Below are 27,614 nucleotides of genomic sequence, written 5' to 3' on the forward strand. Positions count from 1 at the left end.
ACCCTGCCCTCATGTCAAGACTCAAGATAATTCAGAGTTAAACATCTTGTAAAAGAAAAACAAAGAATAAAGAACAGGGATTCCCTCTCAGTCCTCTTGCTTTCAAGAAATGTATTAAATCGACACATCAACCAACGTTTGGTCCCCACAGACGTTTGTGTGTTGGCTATGTTTAAGATTGTTACTGTGAGTGTATGTTTATTGAATACGTGTGTTTTATCCTGTACTGTGTTTTCATTCAGCTCATGAGTAGTATGCAATCAGTGCCTTTCATACTATGCTGTGACACGTTCCAGTCAATTTAGGTGTGCAGGAGGTGCTTCTGTAATATATCACGTAATGTATGTAATTTTTAATGAAGTCCTGATATTCTGAAGACAATCTGTGAGGAATTTGAATGCAAGAGCAGTGTGCGGGAATCTCTATTTACTGCAGCTGTCATTTTGGTTACTTGAGAGGCGAGTTTTGTAGGGTTTTTTTTTTTCAAAATCCAGTGCTATTCAAAATAATTGTGTTTTATTGTACTTACTCCAAAGGAAGAAGCTAAAGGTCGAGCTCCAATGGCAGTGCCAGGAAATTTGGCAGTCATCTGGAAAAAAATTGAGTATAATCGAGTAAGTGCAATTAGGACGTTATTCCTTTCTTTCTCTCTCTCTCTCTCTCTCTCTCTCTCTCACACACACACACACACACACACACACACACACACAATCACACACATACACATACACACAGTATATAGGCGTAACTCACCGGGGGTCTTCTTCCATGACTGGTTCTCACTGCTTGCTGGAAGCCCACATCATTCTCCAGCTCCTTAAATTGGTCAGTATATAGTGATTAATCTTTACATACCTACCGTCCAATGCAAAAGTAGACGTTTATCTGCACAAGCAGATACAACGTCACAGGCTTTGAGCTAAACTCACAGCTAGCTAAAACAGCGTAGTTTCTAACTCACCTCGGAGTCAAATGTTGGATTATAGTCGTTGTACCCCGAATAAAGATCCTCCTCCTCTACAGCCAGATGCACATTTTCCATTTCTCTTTCTCCAATGATGTGCTTTAACGGAACACTCATGAATAAACGTGGAATAAACGGGTATGTAACAGCTACGCGTGGTAACGGCAAAGATAGTTTGTTGTCGTTTAGGGGTACAATCCCATAATTCGTAGCGGTATGGGTGGGACAGTTTAATTTCTAAACTTCTGATTGGTTACTTATGTGTCAATCATAATTTAGCGTCGATATAATTGGTCGAAACAGATTTCATCGGTTGCTAGGATACAAGTGTAATCCTACCGTTTGATCTCTTTTTACAGCACAGTTTCTTTTCTGTCTAGCCTTTAAATAGTATTATTATAACGTAGTAAACAATATCAAATAATTAATGGCAGATATGTGGTTGGTGCTTTGATTTTAATGGGATACATGTGTTTTATTGCAGTCTTTTGGGTGTTTTGGTCCTTCTAAGGTACCGTACCGGTGGATAGCAGCGTGACTGTAGAGGGGCGGTACGACAGACTTCATATAAGCAGTTTGCGCTGGCAGCATCCCAAATATCTAAAATGAGCTCCTCTAACATGAAAACAATCACTGTAATCGGCAGGTGAGTAAGAAAATCCGCTTTTAAGATGTTAACATTTGCTCCATGTGGTGTGAAAGTGGTGGAACCATGCATGTATCGTCAGTTTATAATTCATGAAACTGACATGAAAGTTAACTTGTAAATTGTTGTTGTTTAATGATACTTGATACTTAATCTTAATCGTTTTACGATTTTTAGTTTAGTCACTTTTAGTGAAATGATTGCATTGTATAGTTTCATACTTTCATCACCCATTCTGAATGCATGTACAGATCTGTGGATACAGATCTGTGGATAGGTAACTAAGTTCCTGACCTCTTGTACTTTGTCAACATAACTTTGCAGCAAGACTCTTTTACAGTTCTCGCTCTAGCGGTTATAGACGAGGATCAGCTCACTTTATGAAGTAGCCTAGCAGTTGTATTAAGGCTCAATCATTAAAGCCTACTTTAAGTAGACTTACTATCGTTAGTACCCTTTGTTCATTATTTCAACGCACTCATCCAAATTTTGACGTCCTCTAAAGTGACCTCTTTTAAATCTAAAAAGTACATACCAGATCCAGATGATCGCTCATAAGTTTTGAGGGTTACTAATGTGCATTAATCTGCAAAATTATCCCTACAATGTTGGACAGAGGTGGTCAGAAGATCACAACTCACTAAACCATTTGTACCATTTGTAGGATTTTGCAAAATGACGCTCAGGGTTTAAAAGAGCAACACTTGTTATGTGGTCATGTGTAAAAGAACATGACAGGAAGACAGGAAAAGGAACTGGGATTAGCAGGGTAGAGCAAAGAGCAGGGAGAATGACCAACAAACAGCAAATGCTATGATTCAGGTGTCGCTTATTGCAAAGCTTCACCTGTGTACAGCAGGATTCTGATCTCCTGAACTGCAAGATCTTTGCAGTGTAACAGACCTCTGATCTTCCTGTGTGGGGGAGACAAAGTGGATGGCCGGAAATGACAAAAATGACTCCCTGTTAATAATTGCGACAGTAATGTCTCAGCCAATTTCCAGTTGATGAAAAGCTTTTTTATTTGCTGATTTGAACAACCACTAGTTTCATTGTTTGAAGGGTTAAACCAACCGATGCACAGGAAGCAATGGGTTGTAGAGAGTGCAGAAACACTACAACAAAAAGCACTGAGCATTGTGAACAACCAAGATGGAGACAAAATAAAGAATAGAAAGACTAGTGCAATTATCACTTTGAATGTTCACAATTTCATATTGTTTAATGGGATTTCTGCTCAAACACTTGACAGGGCTTACTGGGACAATAAATGGAATAGAGCCATGCCATCGTTAATGTTATTATTTACACCTGTGCTTTTCCTGCTTTGATGAATCAAAATGTGTATTACACAGTATCGTGAAGAGTAAATATCCTAAATGTGATCTATGAGTGATTGTTTGTATCTATATGTTTTTCAGTGGGCTGATTGGCCGCTCCTGGGCAATGGTGTTTGTCAGTGGAGGCTACAGTGTGAAAATCTATGACAACCAACCAGGACAGGCTGCCAACGCCATCACAGAAATCAGGTCAGTCCAACTGCACAATGTCCAGCATAAATCATTGTGTAGTCTTAATTAATACAATATTCCATCCATTTTTCATAGTTTAGGTCATACTGTCATCTTTTTCTGTGCATTTAGATTACACCACTCGTCAGCCTAATTACAGTGTGTCTCTCTGAGAGCTTAGGCTTGGACGGGAACTTTTATTGTGATCCTGAAAATCATCCTGAGACAATACATGTGATATTGGGTTATACAAATAAACTCGATTTGTCTGACTTGATTTAAGTCATACAAAAGACTTAAAGGTATACTATACAGGATTTGTTGGTTGGTGTTTGTAATCGCACAGCAGTTGGCCCCTCCTCCCTGGTCCAATGATCAAGTAAGAGAGAGTGCTGACGAGAACAAAGCTGTCAATCAGATGAATAAAACATTATTTTCTGATTGTTTCACAGCAGTTACATTCTAAAGTACAAATAAACACACCCACACCTCTGCACACCTTTGCACAAACCTGTTAGATGGAACACCGTTACTGGATTTTGTTTGAATGCAGAGCTTCGTCCCGTCCGCTGTGGTCTCTCTGCTCTGCGTGTGTCTCAGCCCTGCCTTCGGTCAAGCAGACACACAGACCGGCTGCTCTTTATACATCCATGAGACAGGGGCAGAGAGCAGAGCGGAGCAGAGGAGAGAGACGGAGACAGCGATGTACCCTGGTTGCTACGCTACAAGTCCCAACCTCATACCATGCACATTGTTATTGGCTGGGGGCTACACATCCACTGCCCAAAAGGTTGACACCCAGAAACATCCCAAACACAGCAAAATAATGAGAAAATACAGGCAGAGGGCAGAGTCTCTGTAGATAAATACCTCAACACAAACTTCTAGTGGGTCATAAGTGATGATTGAGAGGGATTACTTTTGAATGAGTCTATACGTTGTTTTTTAGGAAAATCCTCAAGCTCAAGTACAACCCAAAAACTTCAGCTAATCACACCAAAAGTATCTGAATAGTAGATCACACTGAGGATAAGTTTTATAAGGTTTTGAATGACCTTTTGCATATGATGATCAGCCACTTCTATTTACTGCATTATAAACAGTTCTGTGCTATCCTCACCAGATGTAGCCATGCTTTCACAACACCAGAGAATTCACACTCTCATGTCGCTCAGGTAAACATGGGTGCGTGTTTACCCCAGTAGGTCTCATATGTGGTGGCTCGTAACCTGCTTTCCAAAGATTTAAGTTTCCGTAACATCCATCCATCCATGGTTGCAAAACAGGAAGGGAACATTAACAAGACATGCAGGCTGGCCTCCATACACTCATGACTCACGAGGACCCTGTCCAAAATATGACCTGTTCTTCCCTCCAGCACTTGCAGAAGACACATAGACACTGCATGATCACTGGCTTCTTTATTATAGGAACACACGGACAAACACGTGATCAGGCTTAAAAACTCTTTCATAGCCTAGTCATTGCTGGTTAAACATTACTGTGGGATGACAAGGGACTTTATAGTACTAGCCTTACTTTGGAAATACTGTTGGAAAGAGAACTTTTTAGAGAACTTTTATAGCTTTGAGTTGATGAAACAAACACATACATATTTATATCGGTTCAATATATCTATTCTGTAAGGAGCCCACCTGCTTCTACTATAACTGTTCAGCCTGTGGTGGATTCAGATCAGCGTATGAACAGTAGAGGGTGTCATTGCACTAGACTTCCATCTCATTCTGTCCTGACTTCCTGCTGAAAAAGCTGTGAAGACTGTACCTAATTGTATGCCCATATTATCAGATGAGTTTTTGCTGACTCATCTGATAACAACTTGATAATAGCTACTGAGTCACAACCTTATAATGTTGGTTTGTATTGTGGCTGCAAAATTAACCTAACACATCTACTCACAAACAAAATTTTCTTACTTGATCTGTGAACGTAATTTTAACTTTGTTGAACATCTCAAATCTGCCGCATGACATTATAATTGTAATAATTTTGTTGTTATAATACAGGGCGTTCCATTTAAAGTCCTTGAAGTGTGTGTGAGGGTGTGTGTTAACTGCTTCTGTCACTCTGTGTTGGCTCAGGAAGCAGCTGGAGGAGCTGGAGGAAGCCCACATGCTGAGAGGAGAGCTGACCGCCAAGCAGCAGCTCGCCCTGCTCAGCAGTTATGATAACCTGGCTCAGGCACTGGAGGGAGCCTTCTTTGTCCAGGTAACACACTGGACTACCCCCGGCACCAGCACATGCCGTTCTGTCTGTTTGTCCCCCTTGCTAAAATTTAAGGGGAGCTATAAATTGATTGGTCTCTGCTGATTTGTTTGTTTTTATCATTCACTTGTTTATCCATGACACATTTGATGAGACACACGTATCCTGGATGTGGTCAGACTTTGATAAAACTTGGGGACGTGGTACCTCCCACCAGTTTAGTGTGGTGTTTTCAAATGTATATAGTGTGTGGCCCACAGGGAGCACTATATTGTTGCTTCATTTACTGGTTCGTCATCACATGCATCGTATATGTTATGTTGAGCACTACAAATCAACAACAATTACAGTAATCTAAATATGTACATGTATGTTCTAGAATTTTCAGAATGACATCCTCAAAGAGGCACAACATCATTGGTTCATTTGTGTCATCAAATATTTAATAAACCTACATACACCTCACACCTGAGTTCAGCCTTTTTGGAAAGTTAGACCAACTGGCCCTGAAGTGGTTTTCTATTTTATTTCTATTCTAATGACAGCATCACTCTGCTTTCTATAATACACATTACAGTACCTTGCTTGTCATACCTAGAATCTTGTTTTTACTTCAGATGTTATCACTTTTACGAGATGTCATTTTATTCTAATTTCAGTTTGCCTTTTTAACATCTGGCTAGAGACAACAGATGAAAATAAGCCTTTTAGGCAAACTCTGGCTCATATACAGTCCTTTTCTTTTCTTTTTTTCTTGTTAGATAAATAAAATAAGATAAATAAAAATAAATCACAGCATTAAAAATACACTCTTCCCAGGTTTATTTATGCAATGTAACCTTACTTTCTGAAACTACTTTGTTCATCAAAGATTTACCTTTGGGCCTATCACTATAAAATCAAAATCAAAATATTTTCTAACTAACCTAAATATATCAGAGCTTTCTGGAAATACTATCATGTTTAATGAGCCATTAATGAGCTGTTTAGAAAATGAAATACGAAAATAGAGCTTTCCTTTGACAGAAGGTCCAGGAGAAGGTTGTTATGATATGTTCTGCCCTGCTGTTGAAATCATTATGTGACATTTTAACACCAAATCACTCATCTCAGCTCTGTCACGCTAAAATCACAAATACACACTCACAAAGGACACTTTCTTACTTTAACTCAGTCATTTATAACACAACCACTTAAAATAAAGAAGGAAGTTTTTATGCCAAGAAAATGTCCTTCAAGTCAGCCTGACTCTGCAAAAACAAACTGCCAAAGACAGGTCCAAAATAAATCTGTACTGAGTTCCTTCTACCAAGGAACAAAAGAGAACTTATAAGACACGGAAATGCCAGGTAGAAATATACAGTTTCCTTGCAGATAGTCAGTAAACCATATCCTGATAGCATGACATCATCTGATGCAGGTTTCAACCTGTTATTGATCGGGGCTTTCCCACTCTCGAGCTCTACAATTGTTTAATTGTTAATTGTTTGTCTCATTCATAATGGTTACAGAACACATTGATAACTTGTATAGTGAGTAACATTAATCCATACTGGCTTGCCACAGAATCTCATACTTAGTACAAGACACACCAATAGATAATAGACTGTGCACATTCCTCACATTCCTCACTTCTGTTAATAGATATCTAGAAAGACAGATTAAGTGTTTCCTTCATGGATGTGTGGAGATATGACCTGCTACAAATCCAAATGTCATATGAAAAGTCAAAATGTCAAATAATTTATAAAAATGAATAATTATTTTACAAATTACGATATTAAACTAGTTAATAGACTACTAAAGAATATGAAATAAGACTGATTAAAGTATTTATTAAAGGATATAAATTATATAAAAAGTCTGAGTCTAGAGTTTCACCTGTGTTTTAGTTTTTCTCATGTAGTGTTTAAGAAGAGAAACCTTCTTAGGAACTTCTTAGTGAGTGGATCATTACATTATTATGTATGCACGTCAGCCACTCCTTTCTAACACCATGTCAAGGCAGACAAAAAAAAAAATGCTAAGCTTGTTGGTGGATGGATACAAACCCAAACTGGTTGTATCCAGTTTTTAAGATGTGGGAACAGTTTGACCCTTAACATATTTCAAAGAGAAGATTCTCAGAAGCCACGGGGAGTAGTTTGTTTCTCACCTAGAGACATAAGTGTAAATTCATTGTTATGGTAACTAAAATATTGCTGTGATGACTTATCAATGAAAAGTTAACAACAAAGTGCTCTGAGTTGGCGCAACCTGTTGGCCTACTGGTTTGATTGTGTTATTCCGCATCCCTCTCTTCCTTGTTTTCTGTCATCTCTCTACTGTCTGTATGTAATAAAATGTACTGAGTCAAAGAAGCGATTCACCCAAATTACACATTTTCTCAATTGCCTGTAGTGGTAAATTTATCTGTACAGTTTGAGATATACAGTATGTCTCTGTGTTGCCATTTGGTGATTTTAGTAGTTGGTGCTAACTGCCAGAGTCTAGCCTTTAGTTTTCTAAGATAAATATATTCTATACACTCTCCAGTGTTACTGATCAGCTTCAACAAGCTAACAGGCTGCGGCTATAGAGGCTGCATGAAACCCAAACTGGTTGTAACCAGTTTTAAAAATGCAGAAACAATTTGGACCTAAACATGTTTGTCAGAGTACATTTTCTAAAGCCATTTAAACTATTTATTGTAGTGATGAAAGTTTAAATCATTGCCGTGAGGCTTTGCCAAGACGTAATTACTGATCTACTGGTTTTAAAGTGCCTACTCTGTACACTGGGAGTAGTTTAGTGCTGCTAGCCTGCATTCACTCAAAAAACTTGGTCAGAAAAACAATCATCATTCTGAGATTGGAAGAATGTATTATTCAACAGAATATTTTGTATTTATTTTATAGCTGTTGTTTTTATATCCAAAGAAAAGTGGGAGAATGAACAAGTGTGCTGTATAATCTGCAAAGACCATGGCCAGAGAATAATATTTAATAACTGTGTTACAGAAAATTAAATAATGGCAATGCATTTTACATTTCTCTCAATCACTTCACAACCCGTTTTGAGTGTGTACTGTATGTGTCTGTATGTGTGTACATGTGTCGGGTGCAGGAGTGTGTTTTTGAGCAGCTTGAGGTGAAGCAGAGTGTCTTCCAAGACATTGAGCGTCTTGTGGGAAAAGACATCATCCTGAGCAGCTCCACCTCCTGTCTGGTGCCCAGCAATGTCTTCTCTAAAGTCCAGAACAGGAGCCGCTGCCTCGTCTCCCATCCGGTTAGTGCTACTACATTGCTGGTACATAAAGGGATTTCAAACTAATAAAATGCAAACACTTAGAGCCATTAGTTTATTCACTAACCATGTACCCCACCCTTACTGTGAATTACTGATTTATATAGTGGTAGCTATTATAGAAGTTGCCCATCATCCATTTATTCTTCATTTGTCTTGCATTGAAACTGCAGTATCTGCCATAGTGAGCTTTCAGGTGTTGTAGCTTATTTTCTGATAGTCATTTGGAAATTGACAGACTAACAGTATTTACAACAACTCAAATCAATTTTGTAGACAAGGTTAATTTATGTATCGTATTTGACTGGAAACCTGTACTATGTATTCTACTATATTATGTATTTCATGGCTGACTTGATCAATTTTGTGATTACAAATCACATCAGCGAAGCATCACTGAAAAGCAATGAACATGACGGCCTTAGACCTTTATCTTCTGACCCTGAAAACTAATCAACCACTCACATTGCAGCCCTATTACTACAGCAGTGATTCCTGTTGGCTGCCAGAAACATTTGAACCTTTATGTGTTATTATTAGCATTTTTGCAAGTATATGAAGACAAAGAAATAGGGTAGTAATCTTTTATTCTCACCAGACCTGGAACCATTAATGTTTGCATGACAATATTGGTGTTTTTTTTAACTTGCTTAATGTGTCAGATGTGTTATCATCAACATTTTATATTTATTATTATTTCTCTAATTGGTAATGATTTTTTTGTTGTCAATGAGGTTTCATCATATCTTTGTGCAAAGGTTTTGGTGTTGGATAGTGTAGTGTTGTGTGGTTTGTACTTTAATCATAAAGTATATTTCTATTATCAAGCTTTCTACAAATGAGTTAATGCATTGCTTACCCAAGGTATCGTAATCTATCCTCCATCAGTAATGTATGATTGTCCTGTGCTCCCCAGGTAAACCCTCCCTACTATGTCAAACTTGTCGAGCTGATACCTCACCCAGAGACAGCAAGTACCGTTATGGACAGCACCCATGCCCTCATGACAAAGGTAATGATCCCAAATAGCAAAATCTTGAACTATCAGTCAATGTTAGAACCTCCAGGTCTTTATCTGACACCATAGCCTTTAAATCAAGTCATTTTCAGCAATAAACTCAAATCTGGCATGACAATGTCTTTCTAGTCCCTAGTATAACTGTTTTATCATGTTATAATAACATATCTCTGACAAAAAAGACTTCACTCTGATAGAGTATGTGTCCTAAGCAAGTGTCAAGTCATAAATCTTGACACTTGCAAATGCAGCTTTCTGTAAGTTGAATTTGATAATATCTTAAAGTGAATTGAAACCAATGGCTTCTTGGAAGGACGCAAATCAGTCTCAAACCTTTGGTGTGCCTTCAGTGTTGGCAGTAATGTAAATAATGTAACAACTTTTAATTAATTTCCTTAATGCAGAATCATATATTGCCTTTTAAGAGCTATCGCTGTGCTTAACATGACTGATTTCTCTGGGTCTAGGTTGGTCAGGCGCCTGTCCGTCTGAAGAAAGAGATTGATGGCTTCGCCCTTAACAGAGTGCAGGCAGCCATTATCGCAGAGTCATGGAGGCTGGTCCAGGTCAGTGCCAGGGTTGTTTCTGGGCGCCTTGGTGGGGTCTTGTTGCTTTCTTTTGGAGAGCCAGTTTTTTTTTTTTTTTCAAATTCAGGCCAGTTATTGCAGTGCTTTAGGAACTATTAATAGGGCCCTGCTAGAGGATCGCAAGCAGCGATCAGGTTCATATGGGGTAAGTAGATCACAGATATAGGAGGGAACCTGACCATGCAAGGCTTTAAAAACAAGAGGTAAAATCTTAAAATCAATTCTAAATATAAGTTGTAGTCTTTGCATGTTTTGTCTACTTAGACCCAAATAAGGTACGTTGCAGTAGTCAAGGCTGGAGGATATAAAAGCATGGATGACCTTTTCTAGATCTGCCAATGAGAGGAATTCTTCTTAGTTAACATTGTATTTACTCTAATTTGGTATAACCTAAACACATCATTAGGGTTTGAATTAATTTTACATAAGAAAAAACAGTTAAAGAGTAATTTTGCTCACAGTTTGGCTTTTTTCCAGCCACTGCATGAAAGTAAAGAGAGATGCTGTGGGGTTGAGATGGGTTATTGAACAGTGGGAACAGAGGGAAGCTTTTATTTGTGCTGAATAGCATATTGTAAGAAAACTGTCCTTGAGAAAATCTGAAACTCCACTGGAACACTAACTCCTTAGATTTGAGTGAACAGAGCAAGTTTAATAAAGAATTTGGCATCAGTATGTTTGAGAATTGCTATATTTCATAACTATATAGTACAATTACTACAAAGTTCTTGCACACCTGAAAATTGCGTTGGATCAAGAACTCCTCAGACCTGTTTGAATTGTACCTGATAAAGGTCTAAAGACCAAAACGTCATTAATTAAGTGATTAAGTGATCAACAGTGTGGTGATCTTTTGGGTCTGCCATATAACTATATAGTACAAAATATTAATATCCGACTCTAAAAACATTTTGGTGTGTCATTACAATGTAGTTAGGTCCTAGGTATGAATGTAGTTACTGAGGGTCCTCATAAAGCACGAAAGTGCTTGTGTGTGTAGTTGTGTGTGTGTGTGTGTGTGTTTGTTTTTATTCTAGACAAGAGCTCTTCAGTCTCAGTGAGGTTTTGTTTGGCTGAGTGGAGCTGCTGATGGTTTGGTAATAGAGGTAGAAAAGAGGAAGCCCCTTGTCAGCTCACCTCTGCTATAATCACCATGGTCTCCTTCCAAAAAGAAATACAATGAGAGTAAATGAGCTTGAGCTCTGCTGACAGGCACCATTACGTGATCATACTCAGAAAAAGGAGCTGCTTGAGGAAGAACGGCAAACTTGAAACATGTTGCAAGCCAGAGCAGCTGCCAAGCCAGGACTTTTGCGTGTTCCTCATGCCACTGATTGCCTGTATTTCTGCATATTATGAATACTCTACTGACTGGCTACGGAATCCTTTCCACTGTTTCCTGTGGATACCATTACATGATCACTCATGGAAGAAATGTTAGAATGATAAGGATGATGATGAACATGAGGAGAACTGACAGAATATTAACCTGAGACGTGTACAGTGTTACCTAAACTGAACTCATATGAAGACTTCATATCATGCAAGGAATACAGGAATACACTCATGACCACATTGGTAGCACATAGAAATCTAGCAGCAGAGTGAGACAAGCTTACATCTGTGCATCATGAAAAATATGAAATAAATGTATGAAAAAAATGAAAAAGTAAAATGCTGCCTACATGTAGTATATACCTCATAAGAGATACAGTATTAAGATAACTTACATATACTTATAGTGACCAATAATGAATATGTCTGCAATCAGTCAACATTCTGTTGGTTATTTCTACCAAATACAAACTCTTTTGTGTTGACTGTTGACTGGATTACAACATAATTAAAGGTGTGCTCTGTGAGGATGAATTACTACTGTGTGTTAGAACAAATCCCATCTCTCATTCCAGGGCTCGCTCACACACACACACACACAGGACATAATAACCCTAAAGAGGGGCTTAGATCAGTCTCTCTTTCGCTCTCTACCTCTTTATTCTGTGTCTTTTCTCTGTCGAGATGTGTAACAAAGAGCGGTCCTTTCACAGCTCAATCAGCATATTGTGTCCTTGTCCATGACATTACCGTACTCCTAAATTACAGTGTGTCAGTGTATCAGACAGACAATGACTGTGAGCCCTCTCTCTCTCTCTCTCTCACTCACGCACGCACACACACACGCACACACACACACACACACACACACATACACACACACACATACAAAAAAGGCACACACAAGGTAAAATAACTGCAGCAAAACTCCTTAACACTTTAAATGAACAAAACAAACTAAATTTCATCATGATCCATATGGAATGGTGGCACACAAGAAACAACAAATTGAGTGTGACACCCAGTGAACTAACCGATATGTATCAGCAGATTTGTATCAGATAGTGTTTGTATTGAACTGTTGTCTATGAGCTAAAAAATAAATACTAATCTGCGAATGATAGACTTTTCTTCACAAAAATGAATGTGCATGAAAAGGCAAGCCCTGCCAGCCTGGCACTTCAGGTTGATTAAAACTAATTATGTCCAAAAAATATTTAAATAATAAATCAAAACTGAGCTAACTGTGACAGCATACACCATATACTGGACTTAAATGATTTGTAATTTTGTGTTTACATTGGGCGATTACACCCGTTTTGCAAATTATATGAATTGGCTATGGATGTATATGTATGAATAGAATCGTTGACTACTCGTATAGAATAGCCTTGTTGTGTACTTGGCAGAGGACCTTGTGAGTGTTATTCAAGACAGTTTGCAGTGGAGAAAACATCCGTAAAGACATACAGATGGACACATTGAAAAAGACACTGCTCAATTTTAAGTTATCATGTGACTTTACACTCAAATGATTTTTACACTCTAGAAACAATTTTCTACAGTACTAATACAGACTAATGCATGAAGGAAAAGTTCAGCTACTGTACACTAATAGTAGGGTTGGTCCATCACATGCATTTACACACTGGATAGACATTTTTTATTGATTCACATGACTTCATGAAGAGGTAGATGGACATGCCTGAGCTTGTTTCTTCTGATTGTGTTCGTCATTGTCTGCTTCTTATCAGACTATTCATCATTTTTCTCATTATTCAAACAAAAAACACAATACTTTACAAGACTGAGTCACTAATGACAAGGTGTGTACAGAGATTTCCTGCAAAGATTTCCTTCTTTTAAATTTTTACTGGAAATACCAGTCACACACAACACTTAGTCTGTCTTGACACCACATTTACAGTATTTATGGTAGTGTTAAATCATTGTGTTTTTGAAAGCTCATCTAAAAAAAATCATGTAAGTTGCTGATTGATTTCACCTTCAATTTCAAGGTGTAAAATCTATCAATAAAACTCTCCTCTGAAACCAGTTGATGTTCTTGTAGCATTGTTGCTTAAAGCAATGTGATGATGAGGATCATTTGTGATGCCATAGGTACCATTTAAATGGGTAGTCGGTTTCTATAAGAAATCATTTGATTTGAAAATAATTTGCAAAACAATCATTAGAAATTCATCTGTTGCTGCTAAAATTATGAATTTAAATCAAAGTTCAGGTTCTCACCAAGACTACTCATTGATTTGTTTGAAGGATGTCACATGTCAGTGCTTCCACATGTTAACAACTACAGGAGATCTCACAAGGCATTTTAAAACTCTGTTGCTATGAAAAATAATTCATCTCTTTTTTGTAAATGCCATTTTGTAAAATTCTGTCAATCACTATTCAATTCTGGAGAACAGCATCCACTCTGTGATCGCTATCAGATCAGCTGATTCTAATGGCATTAAATTTTAATTTTTCTATAGTAAAATCAAAATATAGAGGCTGCATGACTATGATAGGAAACATGAAATCTTTTTTGAAGAGATCATCTGTCATTTTTACAGATTTTAAACCAAACTAGAAAATGCATTTCCTGCGGAAAATGCGTGTGAATGCTGACAACTGAAATACATTACAAAGCATTGCTGAAAATGCAGAAATCTACAGTAATGTGTTTTTTTCACCTACAGGTAAAATTGTATCAAGTTCTACAGATTTATTCAGCATCCCCATCTATACAACTTTGGTTGAATTTGGTTGCCATGGAATATTACGTTTAGAAGATATGGAAGTTAATAAGTAGTGTAATGGTGTTTTACTAATGGCCACAAGGTGGGGTTATTGGTGTCATGCTTCAATATATCATGCATATTCTCATGGAGAACTTGTGTACCAAGTTTCATTTCATTCAAGACAACAGAACTGTAGAAATATCATGTTATAATGTCAGTGCCCCCTGAGGGTGGAATTGTATGAAATGTTACACACTTGTCCAGTGTGGCTGTTAACAATTTTCCTAAATTTGGTTGCAATCGAAATTACTGTTGAAGAGTTATGTCCCGTTTAGTGCATCAGGCCACACCTTCAAAATGTTGGTAACCAATTACAGACAAACGGTAAATGATAACCAAAAACAAACCCATAAGTTTTATTTGGGTTCATCTAAATATATTTTGTTCCACGTTTGGTGAAGATTCAATGAAATATGTTCCAGGCGCAAATGGGCATGGCCTACATCAGTCAAATCAGCTCCATCCAAGGAACACACTGAGCAAATACTGTTTTGGTACGCCTCACGGTTCATGAGTTATTAGCCAAAACATAAAACACGTAAAAACTGACCACATGGTGGCGCTATTGGTCCCATGTTTTAATTAATATTTTAATGCTTATTATATTATAAATTTTAATGCTTTAAAAAATTATATAAAATCACTGTAATATGCTACAAAGAAGAAAAGTGATAGCGTAAATGTCCTTAAAGAGCATTTTGATATTTGTTTCTTTCCTGGTTTCTGAGTATGCAGAAGTAATTAGTGATCGAAAAAAACATATGGAAGAAGAATAAATAAAAGAACAATAGCATGAATGTTAACAAGCTGATGATTTGTATGTTGTTGACTAGAGGAATGTAAATAAACTGTCAGAACAAGTTGATCCAGTGGACCAGATTCACTACCTCATCCTCAGGGAAATTTTTGTGGTCAAAACAATTTGTCAAGGCATCCTTAAGTGAACTGGCACAACATATCAAATGAATGATTGCTTAAAAAAGGCACACAAGCCCTCATGGTTTTGAGAAACTCCAAATTCATGTCTACATGACATTCATATGTTCAGTGTAATACATACAGTATGAACATAGGCAGCAAGAGAGAGAACCTACATCACATTTACTTTATTTCAAACACCAGACAGACTTAGGCTGCATTCACACCAAATCCAGCAATGCAGCACCTTCCTGCAGGGTTGTATGAAGGTGTGGGCATGTCACTACATGGCCCATTTGTGTGACGTCATGCTGTGAACTTTAACCCCAACCCACCCCAATTCCAGAGGGTGGCGGTAATGCACCTAGAAGCTGTTTGCCAACTGCCATTAAGCAAGAAAAAGAAGAAGAACTTTAACGTGGATGTATGAAGAGAACTAGATAAAGTGTTGAAGGCGGGGCCTCATTCATTTCTATGAAAGTTGCTCAGTGGTGCATGAAGCCAAAAAAGCCACTTCCCACTGTAAAGAAATTACCCAGATGAATGCATACTGGCTAACTTCCAGTTTAGACCTCTGACTAACTTTTATGTGGTTAAAATAATTCAATCATGCGGCTCCTCTAGACTTTCCAAATGTTATTGGACCGAATGGATCAAATTCTGATAGTGAAACAAGTCATTTCATAGGGGTTGTGGTTATTGAAGATTTTTGTTGGGAGTATTTTATCTTCAATAGATGGCAAGTAGAGCAACAGGTATTACAGGAATAAAAGGAAGTATGACTTTCAGCAAAGGTCCTGTTTTTGTCACAGTTTAGACTTTTTAAGATTTTTGGAATTTGTTCTCCCTCCTTGAGTGACTCTGTATTCTTTGTTTCAAGAGGAGCTTCTTGGTTCACCGATGAGCCAAGTGGCCAAGTCAAGTGAAAGTGCTTGTGAGTGTAGTGAATGTCAAACACAAAAATAACCAACAACAGTCACTGCTTCTGAGAATGTAAGCATTTAGTATACTTCAGTGAAATGAAGCAGGGTTTGCTGTGTCATCCTCCTTCCTGACTCTGTACTGGCTGTAACATAGCATCTGTGCATCCACCATGTGATTTCTGTGTCTTCACACAGGCCTGTGGAAGTTCAGACTCCTTGTGAGGCTCCTGTTGAGGAGAATTAACCCTGAGGACACCCTTAGGTCGTAGCTGACAAAAATGCCACATTGCTGTTAAAGTGTGAAACTTTCTCTGGGTGGAGCTCATCACGGAGCATTCTGATCACCTGAAACTGTTCACAGTAAAGGAGAATGAAAAAAAATACACATCCAAAATGCCTTCACATGATGTGAATGATAAGAAAGAATAAAAGTAACTAAGAAAATAAACAAATCACAAATCAAATTACTCAAATGTATGCATAATGTAATGTGTAGGTGATAAAGAACAACTTCAGTGTGTTTTTAGAGAGCTCAACTAAAGGCAGGAGTGTGTGTGGACAACTCAGTGTGTCTCTTAACATCCAGCTTGTCTATGTGAAAAGTATGTAGATGTTTAATGTCTGTGCTGTTTTAACTGACAATGATCAGTAATACAGTATATTTCATCTATTTTGCATTTAGATGATAGACTGTCAAGCAGTGTTGTAGTCGAGTCACTAAGTCTCGAGTCCGAGCTGAGTCTCAAGTCCCCAGTGTTCCAGTCCGAGTCCAAGTCCGAGTCACCAAAGAAGAGTCCGAGATCGAGTCTGAGTCGAGTCCCCATTACCTGAGTCCGAGTCCGAGTCATCAAGGTTGAGTCTGAGTCAAGTTCTAAGATGGACTCCAGTGCTCCACTCTGGCATGGTCCAAGAGCTGACATACAAATAAAAAAGGTCTACATTAAACAAAAATGACACAGCTGTCATATTAATATTAATGATGCACCAATTACAGTTTTCTTGGCCAGAGCGGCCAATTGATTTCCAATTTTTTAAAAGTCTGACCTACCGATTCTGATTTTTGGTGATTCTGATTTCCGTAATGAGAATTAAATAAGTTTTTTTCTTTTTTTGTTGGACTCAAAGGTATTACAAATTGCAAGCTTTGTGTCTTCTTCACTCATGCTAAAGAACTTCCATACCAACAACGTGTGTGTGTGTGTGTTTGTGTGTGTGTGTGGCTGTGGCTTTCTGTGCGCGACGTGCATGTTGTGTGTGTGTAGCTACACTGTCTGTGCTGCAGCTGCTGCTGTGTGCGTGATGTGAACCATAGTGTGGCTATGTGCAGGAAATTTGATGGCAAAAAATTGGATATATATTACTTCTTTATCAATAAACAAGTTCAAGTCCTCGTCTTCAACTTCCGAGTCCGAATGCGGTCAATGCTTGAATCCAAGTCCGAGTCATCAGTGCTCAAGTCTGAGTCAAGTCACGAGTCCCGAAAATCAGGGCTGGAGTCGGCCGAGTCCTGGACTTGAGTACTACAACACTGCTGTCGAGACACATTGAGGTAGTGTTTCTGGAATCACCCCAGCAAAAAATTCAGCAGACTTTGCTTCTCCTGTCAACCAAGCAAACATGCTCCCAAACATACCTTCCCTCTCTAAGCTTCTGTATTTTTTCACTGTAGTTTGTGGAAAAAAACGAAAACTAACAATGAACTGGCCCTACTCACAGGTACTAACAAACACAAACATTTGATTTAGACAAATACATAATTCAGTTCAGTGGTTCTCCTGTTGAACTTGTGTAATCAATGACCTTGCGCAGTGCAGCACAGATTTTGACCTGTTTTTTTCTGTTTTGTTCATGGTAGAGTAGCAATCAACCTGTTTCACAGCTGAAATATTGACTCATAGCATGAAAAAACACAGGTGTAAATAATATCACAACGGCTCATTACATCCAGGTATTCCGGCCTCTGTGCATGCTTGCTGTCTGACATGACCTATGATGACATGTAAATGGAACAAAGTCACAATCGAGGTCCATAATTACACCTGTGCTTTCTGTGCTCTGACAAGTCAAAATGTCTGCCGTGAAAAAGTTCTATAAACATGTGTTCACACCCCCTCACAGCCACCATAAAACTCTTCAAACTGTTTTTTTTACAACTTGGGGAGAAAACCCACAAAAGTTTTCAATTTTAAGTGAAACTGAATAACTTCACATTGCTACATTACATTAAAATATAAGGGCTTAATCTTCACAATCTGGTAAACCTGGAGAGAAATCTATTGAGTGACATTACAGGCAACCTGCTCGCATCTTACTCTTCTCTTTAGATTATGTGGCTGTGTTTTGGGCCCCATTTACACCTGGTCACAACAATCAACGCGTGATCTGTGTCTGGATACAATATCCGGATTTCACACCTCATTATCTCCATTCTGCCCGCATTGTGATCAGATCTTAACATGCTAATCTGTTAGGTGGGGCTAACAATGTGTTCTACATGCATTAACACCTCACATTAACATGCGGTTTCCTTTAGCCAGTTAAATTACCCTGATACAGATCACATGTTAATACAAGGTGTAAATGAGGTGATAATTTCAATATATTAACAGTTTGACAATTACAAATTATCTAACATATTTTGAGCATTATCTGCACAATTTTTGAAAACAACAGAAAAACTTGTCAGACAGGAATAATCATTCTGTCTCTTTGACAGCTCCCCTTGTCAGAGTTGATCAACAGGTAAATCTAGAACATAACTCTCAGTTGTCACAGCTCAGTATGTGGGCCTGGCTCTTATTAAGTCATATTGGATGTCGAAGTTGTGTCTGAATGTGTCTCAGCAGAAGACACAATCTTCATAACAAACAGGAGTCGCTATTTTTGTCCCCGCTGGAGAAAGAGATAAGCTGTGAATCTTTATGGCTGCTTGAGCCAGGAGTAGGTGAACTAGATGAACCAGCTGGCCTGGGCTTCACTCCACTGACCCCATGTGTCTAAAATGAAGTCATTTTCTTTGTAGATGGAAGGGCTGCAGCATGAGAAAGTGAATTCTCCGAATATGCAATTCAAATAAGTTCTGCCATGACTGAAAGTTTCCCATTTCTACAGTACATTGTGTCAAGAAAAAAGCAGTTATACCAGTCTGAAATGTTAGTTTCATCATTTTTATGTAACACAATCTAAAACACAAGAGTGCACCAAAATTAAGTACATAATAAGAGATGATGCAAAGTGATATTTACTGGTGTTAACTGTGTAACTTTTTTTCTCAGTTGAGCTTCAAAACCCTGTTCATGTTAACAGCTGGTTTCAAAGATGTTTCTGTCAGAAACAGAACAAGATTTGATTTTTACTATGATTTTTACCCTTTGTAGTAGATTTTGTTGTTCCTTATCTGATTTTCAGGGATTTTCCTTCAGAGCAGAATTAAACTTGCGTACTGATGATGGGACTGAAAGCTAAAGTTTTCAAAGACAAGGATATATGGGATGGGGCTGGACTTTACTGGACAGTTGTTTGTTGTTGCTATTATGTTGTTGAGTCTTAATGTATGTTAATATGGGTTTTAAAATATTATGCATACTTCTTCCTTGAAATACAGACAATTAATCAAAAATGACTGTTTTGTCACTCACAAGAGTCCAAAAAGGATGATATTTTTATTCATGTGTGGGTGTGCACCATTACTACCAACATATGGTACTTATCTCTTTTTATAAAGTGTGTAGATTTTTTTGCCTTTTGTGTACATGTGTGTTACATCTTACATACATACACACACACACACACACACACACACACACCACTTCACACGAACTGAGTCATAAGTCAGAGTCATAAGTTAGAAACTGGTTCATTCTGGTTTGACTTTGAATCCTCTGTGATGTGGTGTCAAAGGCACCAGGCTATAGTGAACATGTGCAAGATAAATTGACTGCTGTCACGCTTATCACCAAGCTACCACACTAAAACACCACTTATCTGTTACATCTAAAATTTTCTGTTTTAGTGTGTATATTATATCTTTTTTTCATCTATAGTTCATCTATGTGAAAGAAGCTAAATCAATCCTGTTGGCCGAAATCTCAACTCCGAGGGAGACGAATGTTACATCCAAAGTCATCAAAGTGGATAACATGAGTATGATGACTATTTTTCATATTTTATGGACATTGCATCCCAACAGTGCATAGTTAAAAAGAAAGAATGTGGGGGAATTAAATGGCTCTGATGGCTCTGGAGGAATTGAGGAGCTGAAATGTTCTTTTCAAATACTTTGATCTTCATTTGACTATTTTAGACAGGTGCATTAGATTATCAGCACGGTTGTCAATTTGTTTTAGTATTGTCATGGTTTTATATAAAGGGTAGAATGCAGATGAGTGTAATAGAGTCGACAGAGGAAAGATCATGCATAAGAAACATAATGAACCAGATTCAAATTGTTGGCATCTTGAGTATGTGGTACTGTACAGTTTGTACTGCAGTGTGCTTAGACCCAAGAACAACACATTGACTTGACACTCATCTGCCTAGAAGAGGCACGATCTCAACTGAGACATGTTAAGTTCAGTGCTCACTTCTTACTGGCAAAGTACTTCACAGGTGATCTCTCATCTTACACTGAAGCACAAGCATTCACCAGTTGTTGTGACATACAGAGTTGTTGAATGAGAGGTTAAGTGTTACTGATACAATCCTCAGCCTTGATTTTCCTCCTGCCAGTGTGAGGATTAAAGCCTGTTCTCAAATCCGTTTAGTGTTAAAGCAGGTTTTCTCTTTCAGGTCGGGGTCATTGCGACAGCATCACTTTCCAGCTAATGACCTCCCAATTTAGAACATCAACAATGACACCACACCCTTCAGTTACCCTAAAGATGTGCACACCCTTCTCTATTCTTTGTAGCCGATGTAGAAGTGTGATTGCCACTGACTTGTTTAAAACTCCGTAATGCCATCTCCATCCTACTCCATCTAGTCAGAGGTGTTCACACTGCAGCTTAATGTGACACACACCTTATGAATTCTATTCTGCAAAATGCCTTGTGAGTGATGCATTTTCTGTCACTCACCTGAGGTACTGCTATGATTTCAATCAAAGTTGACAATGAGTCACAACAATGGAAAGAAAAAGAAATGCTTCATATATGTCATTAAAATGTACTGGGAACAACAAGAATAGAAACCAAATAACAGTATGTGTGGTGTATTTTGGTAATCAACAACAAAAATCAACAACAAAATTTCAGTTAATCAATGGAATTGTATTAATCAGTGAATATGCTTTTGGAGGTGAAACAAATCTGTGCTTTGGCAGAGGATTCAATCTTTATGAATTTTGGGACAGATTTGTACCACTGACCATTTGTGAACTGTCTTGACTTTCGCTGACTTTTGAGGTAAAAATGAAAAATGATGTTCAAAGTGGAGGAAGCATTGTATTACAATATGCTGTGTTGCTCCATCAAATGTGCCAAATGAGACACAATGCCAGTAGAGCTTTCCTATTTGTGTCTATTTTGCCATGAACATTAGTAGCTACAACCTGCCCAACATGCAAGTAGTCAGAACAACACCAAGCTGTCAGCATCACCTGTGTTGCTTCACCACTGGCTGTTACAACCGGGTACTAATGCAGCTCGTAAGCATCCTTACATCCTATCATTAATATTTCCTGAAAAAGACCAACTATGACTTGAAGTTTGGCGCTGAGCATCAAGGCCTCTAGTGTGAAAGTGGCCTTGTGGTCCCTCGTACATAACAGGGACCCCCCCTCACCCCCACCCATCAAACACACACACACACAGAAAGTGGTCCTTGAGTCAAGGCCAGCATTGGAAAGCAGAGCGGCTGAGAAAGCGGCTGGTTGCCCCCAGTGATTATGGTGGAGAAAAGACCCCGCCCTCCACCCCGCTTTGCTAAGATAACAGGCCCGTTGTTGGACGTAGGACCCAAACAAAGACAACCCTGTCCCTCTCCTCTTGCTCACCCTACTCACTCTATCTGCATCTGAGCTTTGATTTCCTCTGTGGTTGGCCAACAGGTATCTCTAACCCAAAGATACCTGAACCTCTCTCCATCCTGAGTCCCTCTCCTCCCTGTACAGCCCACATAATCCCGAGGACACAGAATTGGCTCATTAGGGAAATTTTATATGGTGGGAGTAGTCTGATGAGATCAAAGGGAATCAGGTTGATCCAAGACCTGGAGGTAAAAAGCCATGACTTTGTTGAACTTCAAGGGAAATACTGTATGTTCTTACATCCTGAGACTACATTTTGAGCTGCAGTTTATTCAAAACAGGAGTTATGTTTTTGTTAGTTGCACCGGCACCATTAAATCCTCTACCTCGGAACACAGGAAACTGTTGTAAAAAACTCTTAATAGATGGCTTTGGGTTTCCCTGTTGGCTTTTTTAAAACTCAAATGTGGAAATATTAAGGAGACTGATACCACAGGTTTAATGATTTGTGCCTACTTAAATGGAATACAAAGGGAGATGAACTTTAATCAAGTCAATACTATTAGCTGTGTGTGTCTGTAACTTTTTTTCTCTCTCTCTTACTCCATCAGGATGGCATTATCTCAGTCAAGGACATCGACCTGGTGATGTCAGAGGGACTAGGAATGCGCTACGCCTTCATTGGTCCCATGGAAACGATGCATCTCAATGCACCTGAAGGTAATGTTCCTACTTTGATCTTTTTGCACACACAAGCAGTTGGTCACCTCCCAAAACACCTCCTGAAGCTTTTCTTCTTGAGCAAATTTTTTCTTTTATTTGAGTGACCAGAAAGAGAAACGTTTACTAAAAAGAGGAATGTGTAAAAACTTGAGTAAAAGTTTGAAGTCATTTTTCAAAATCTACAGATACTAGATATTTCTTCACAGATATAGAGGACATTTTCGCACATATACTTTTTTTGTATGTCTGTAATATAAAAAGATGAGAAAAGGGAAATAATTCAGATTAATTTCCCCAAAATACATCATAGAGAGAACAAAGTACAATTATTATAAAAGTATAATCACTGGTTACACACACACAATTACAACTGTCCAGTTTCTATTCCAGCACACAAGGAGAAAGCACAAATACTGTAACAGATGTGATTTATATTATAGAAAATACGGTATGTGAGTCAAAACATACCTAAGTATTAGCTCACAAAATACTCAAAACATACACATGAGCTGCTAACTAACAGCACTGACACGACTTCACTCAGAAGACCAGTAGTTATATAAAGATGTGAGAGAGGTCACATGTATCAATGCTACATACATGTACTGTACGTATTGTGGCATTCATGGATGTGTCAGAGAGAGAGAGTGAGAGTGAAACCACAGAGAGGTGGAGAATATCAAAGGGGAGTGTGAAACCCAGAGCGTAACCCTGACTGTGTACACACACAGAAAAGGGACGCTTTGGCTGAACAAAGCAGTCTTTTGATGGGTAGCGATGAATGCACTCCCTCACACCAGTAATCCAAAACTCACAGAGCCCACATTACGGACTCTACTCTACTCTAACTCTACCTGTAGTTACAGTGCTCAAGCTTTCTGATGATTCTATTTTTTCAGCTCAGGAAATAGTAGTATGATGGTGTTCTCGGAAGATTTCTAAGACCTTCTCCTGTCCTGACTTCCCGTCCTTAAATCATTCCAATCAGATACTGGAGCACTCAGGCTCTCTGTCTCTGCCTGAATGACTTTACTTTTTCAAACATTGTGCTTGTACAGGAGAGCATTATCCTTAAAAGGAATATTCCACTGAAAACGTACTGCTTGTAGTCTTGAAGGTGGGTCATAACAGTTACAATTAATTTAAATGGTGAGTTTCACAGCCAAAAAAGCGTCATAATGTGCATAGAAACGTATGCAGTATAATCCACTATGTCTAAAAACTCATATTCATATTTAGGTTATAGCTTCTTAACTTGCAACATTCATTTTGAAACATATATTTACCAGTATAATTACCATCAGCCTTTCACATTTTTATCCACTGGATTTGATTTCCTTGATTGTGATACATGAAATACAAACATTTAAGAGGAAAGCCAGACATCTGCAGTAAAAGAGGAACTGAAAAGCAAGAAAAAAGCAGATGGCTTGAAATGACACTTGTATCTTCCTCCCACGCGCAGTCTGTGTGAGGGTTTGGTTGAAGGTAGATGGTACTTATCACACTGTTGTGTCATATATAGTGTGCCCCACTAAGTTTCACGTAAACATTCGAAGTTCACCGTGAGGATAAAACATGATGTAGTAAAAAGATTTTGAATTTTCCAGCTAAATCTTTGTCGTGCATTATGTATAAACTTTATCCAAGTAACTACAGTAAAAGAAAAGACTGAAAGCCTTTGCAATCATTTTTCAGTTTCTGTGACCAAATCATTTACTAGAGTCACTGTTTTAAATCTTTAGTGTGAAACTTCATTTTGGTGACACCCTCTGACTTTTCTAATTAAAGAGCTGATTTGAAAAAGTTTGAGTATTACTTCAAAGATCTAGTCCACATCTCCTGTGTCTCTTATCACAGGAATGTCAACAAACTATACCGCTGGCCCTCTTTATGATCTGCTTTGTCTAATCATTGGTTCTTCTAGAGCCAGTGTGTTTCCTCATAGATCATTAGCTGTGCGTTGTCATTTTCTTTTTACTTCCAAACAACCACAGTATTGAAGGATGTTTATATAAAAGTACTAGAATTTTCGAAAGTCATCCACTAACAGTCACAGTAATTTTCTGCCATTACAACAAACAAATGAGACCCTCAATCTAACTTAATGGTAGTGAGCCCAATACTTAACTGTTATTGATCTTTTAAAGAAGAGCTACACTGTAGACGGCCAGGAGGACAAAGTTGGATTTATAGAAACTGTCTAAGTTTTCAAAAACATAAATTGCTAATTGTGCTACCTCTAAAGGAAGTCAGAAAGAAAATCATTCATTAGTCAAAATGTATATTGCCTGCATTGCAAATAAGTCATTACAGATTAGTCAATGAGAGCAATGAGAATAACACCAAGGAATCACGCTGAGAATTAAATTAAGAAAAGAGAGAAAGACCTGAGAGTTATTTATGAAGCCTTCTAAATGCACTCTCAGCAGGGAAAAGTGATGTCACAGTTTCATTAAACCCAGAACCATAAATTTGATTTAATGAACACATCTTGTAGTTTTTCTCAGTGTGTCTTTGTGCTGTCAACACATTCAAAAGACAGGGACTGATTTAGATGTAATTTAATGCTGGAAAAATTAACTACAGACAAAACAATGTTTTTTTTAAAGGTTGCGTATTGGGAAAAATACCCTATATGCAGGGTATTGAAGCTTTGAGATGCGATAAATGCAACCAGTCAGTGCATCATTGCTTCTGTGGGTGTATTTTCATGTTTTCATCTCAGTATAAGGCTACAATTATATAGTAGTTACAACCACACCTGGGCCCATTCACTTATACGGCATATAACCCAGAGAAGCATGTTCCAGCCTACAACTGCAAGTGCAAGATGGATGTAACAATAGATAACACTATTATCCCACACTAATTCAGTCACAAGAAGTTTAAAACAATTAATATCTTGGAAGACGCTTGTTGTTATGTTAAATCAAAATTCTTGTATTTTCACACCTCCTACAATATGTTCCTCACTGTTTACCTGCGGAGAATTCTTAACACGAAAGGACAGCTTTGGCTCATGGCTCATGTTTTCAGTCCTTGCCTTCCCCATCTGATCAGCTGTCCTCCCACAGGTTTAGAGGACTATATGAAGCGGTATGGACAAGGCATACAGAGGGTCCTGACCTCCTTTGGGCCTGTGCCAGACTTCTTCGGTGAGGGAGCGAAGGGCATCGTTAATGTAAGTATGATGGCAAAAGAGCCCGTCCATTTACTGAAATTTCACAGAAGACAACTGGTGGTCCTGTCAAGACACTGAGCTGTACACGTTCACTTACAGTAACCTGCAATGTAAAAATGTAAAATGTAACCGTATTCATTTATCTAGATCAACAACATATAATCAAAACAGATAGTTGCCTCATTTATAATTTCCTCACACTGATTCCATCGATGAAGACAATGTTTGTTTATGGTGCCTTTAGTTCTGCATGACTGAAAGTCAAGCATTCCTTCTCACCCCTGCGCCATATACCTCCCCGCTAAGTAAGCATTACCTAGTCACATGCTATCACAGGCTGTTAAAATGTTAGCCACAGAAGGTCATCATATGAGGACACCCTGAGCCAGAGCAATAAATAGTTGTGAGCTGGTTTAAAGGACAAATAGCAGTCAATCTGGTTTTCTGGTGTTTTTAGCCTTGCTTAGAAAACTTTTAAGTTTGAGCTTTTTCTCACATATGTTTCCCTCTCTGCTGTCTACAGGAGATGTGTGAGCTGATTCCCAGTGACCAGAAGCATCTGTCGGATAGGAAGGAGAGGAGGGATCAGCTTCTCATGGGTCTAGCCAAGCTGAAGAACGACAACTAGGATCAACATGCACTGCACAAAATCATGAACGTTTCTAATTACGACTGTTGACTTAGGCTAGGAATCCTTTAAACAATTCATTTCATTATTATCAGTATCACATATAACCTCTGCCAGACGGTTTTTACCTCTTAGTTTGTTTTTATGCCAGTCAACACACAAAAGAAACTTCAGTGAAAATAAAAAAACACAAAAAGGACAAGTGGAGGAATTTCTGATATGATTTGACATAAAAGACATTAAATGTAAGACACGCCAGCACAAACATACTGTACATACAAGTCTACAACTTGACCTCAAGACTTGAGACTTGACTTGACTCACATTGTGGTAATTAATAGTTACATAAATGTTAATTAAGTCTGTGAAAAATGTGTTTTGATAAATGAAAACAATGTGATCATACATTGAAACCATGCTTTTAAAGGAAAATAAAACGGTGAAGTCAAATACTCACCTCATATTTCAGCATTTATTACTGGAGTGGTCTCTGTTTCCTCCAGCAGAACAAATCGATGATGTGTGTTGCTTTAAATCCCAGGAAACAAGGAATGGAAACATGTCACGAGTGCTACTTTGACTTGCTGTGACATTTCTGCTCTGCTTATTTTGCAGACTTCATTTCACAGTAATATCAGGCCACAGACATCACATGGTTGTACTGTAGCCTACATCTATGAAATCTCTACAGCAAACATGGAAATAATCAGAAAGTTTGGGGATTCAGAAACATTTCAAAACACAAGAAGTTATGACATGTAAAATGAAGAAGAAATACTGAAGATTCTGCACTATTTCTAGGTCAGCAATCAAATTTAAGCAAATTTGGGGCATTGACCAACTTAACTCCTTTGTACGAAAGGTCACATTTCCTTGAGTTGTATCCCTTCCATTGAA

At 38.2% G+C, this 27,614-nt stretch overlaps 2 protein-coding genes across 8 annotated transcripts in view; one reads left to right on the forward strand and one right to left on the reverse strand.

The window, feature by feature from the left end:
- Nucleotides 1-1,169, reverse strand: part of ift88 (intraflagellar transport 88 homolog) — a 25,543-nt gene extending 24,374 nt beyond the window's left edge. For all 6 annotated transcript variants that reach the window (XM_042426441.1, XM_042426442.1, XM_042426444.1 and 3 more), the window contains exons 1-3: nucleotides 962-1,169; nucleotides 754-816; nucleotides 530-589 (exon numbers count right to left, since the gene is read on the reverse strand). In XM_042426441.1, the coding sequence (XP_042282375.1) occupies nucleotides 530-589; nucleotides 754-816; nucleotides 962-1,081 (243 nt within the window). In that variant the 5' untranslated portion in view covers nucleotides 1,082-1,169. The remainder of the gene's footprint in view (nucleotides 1-529; nucleotides 590-753; nucleotides 817-961) is intronic.
- cryl1 (crystallin, lambda 1) lies at nucleotides 758-27,193 on the forward strand. 2 transcript variants are annotated; one of them, XM_042426453.1, is made up of 10 exons: nucleotides 763-825; nucleotides 1,476-1,610; nucleotides 3,032-3,139; nucleotides 5,224-5,350; nucleotides 8,453-8,614; nucleotides 9,549-9,644; nucleotides 10,118-10,216; nucleotides 22,794-22,902; nucleotides 25,983-26,089; nucleotides 26,613-27,193. In XM_042426453.1, the coding sequence occupies exons 2-10, from the start codon at nucleotides 1,570-1,572 to the stop codon at nucleotides 26,715-26,717; spliced, it is 954 nt and encodes a 317-aa protein (XP_042282387.1). In that variant the 5' UTR covers nucleotides 763-825; nucleotides 1,476-1,569; the 3' UTR covers nucleotides 26,718-27,193. The 2 variants fall into 2 exon arrangements, with proteins under 2 accessions (XP_042282388.1, XP_042282387.1); XM_042426454.1 differs by lacking the exon at nucleotides 1,476-1,610 and having other exon boundaries at nucleotides 758-825.
- Nucleotides 27,194-27,614: the final 421 nt, after the last annotated feature.

This window comes from Thunnus maccoyii, chromosome 11 (genome assembly GCF_910596095.1).
Source record: "Thunnus maccoyii chromosome 11, fThuMac1.1, whole genome shotgun sequence".
NCBI lineage: Eukaryota > Metazoa > Chordata > Actinopteri > Scombriformes > Scombridae > Thunnus > Thunnus maccoyii.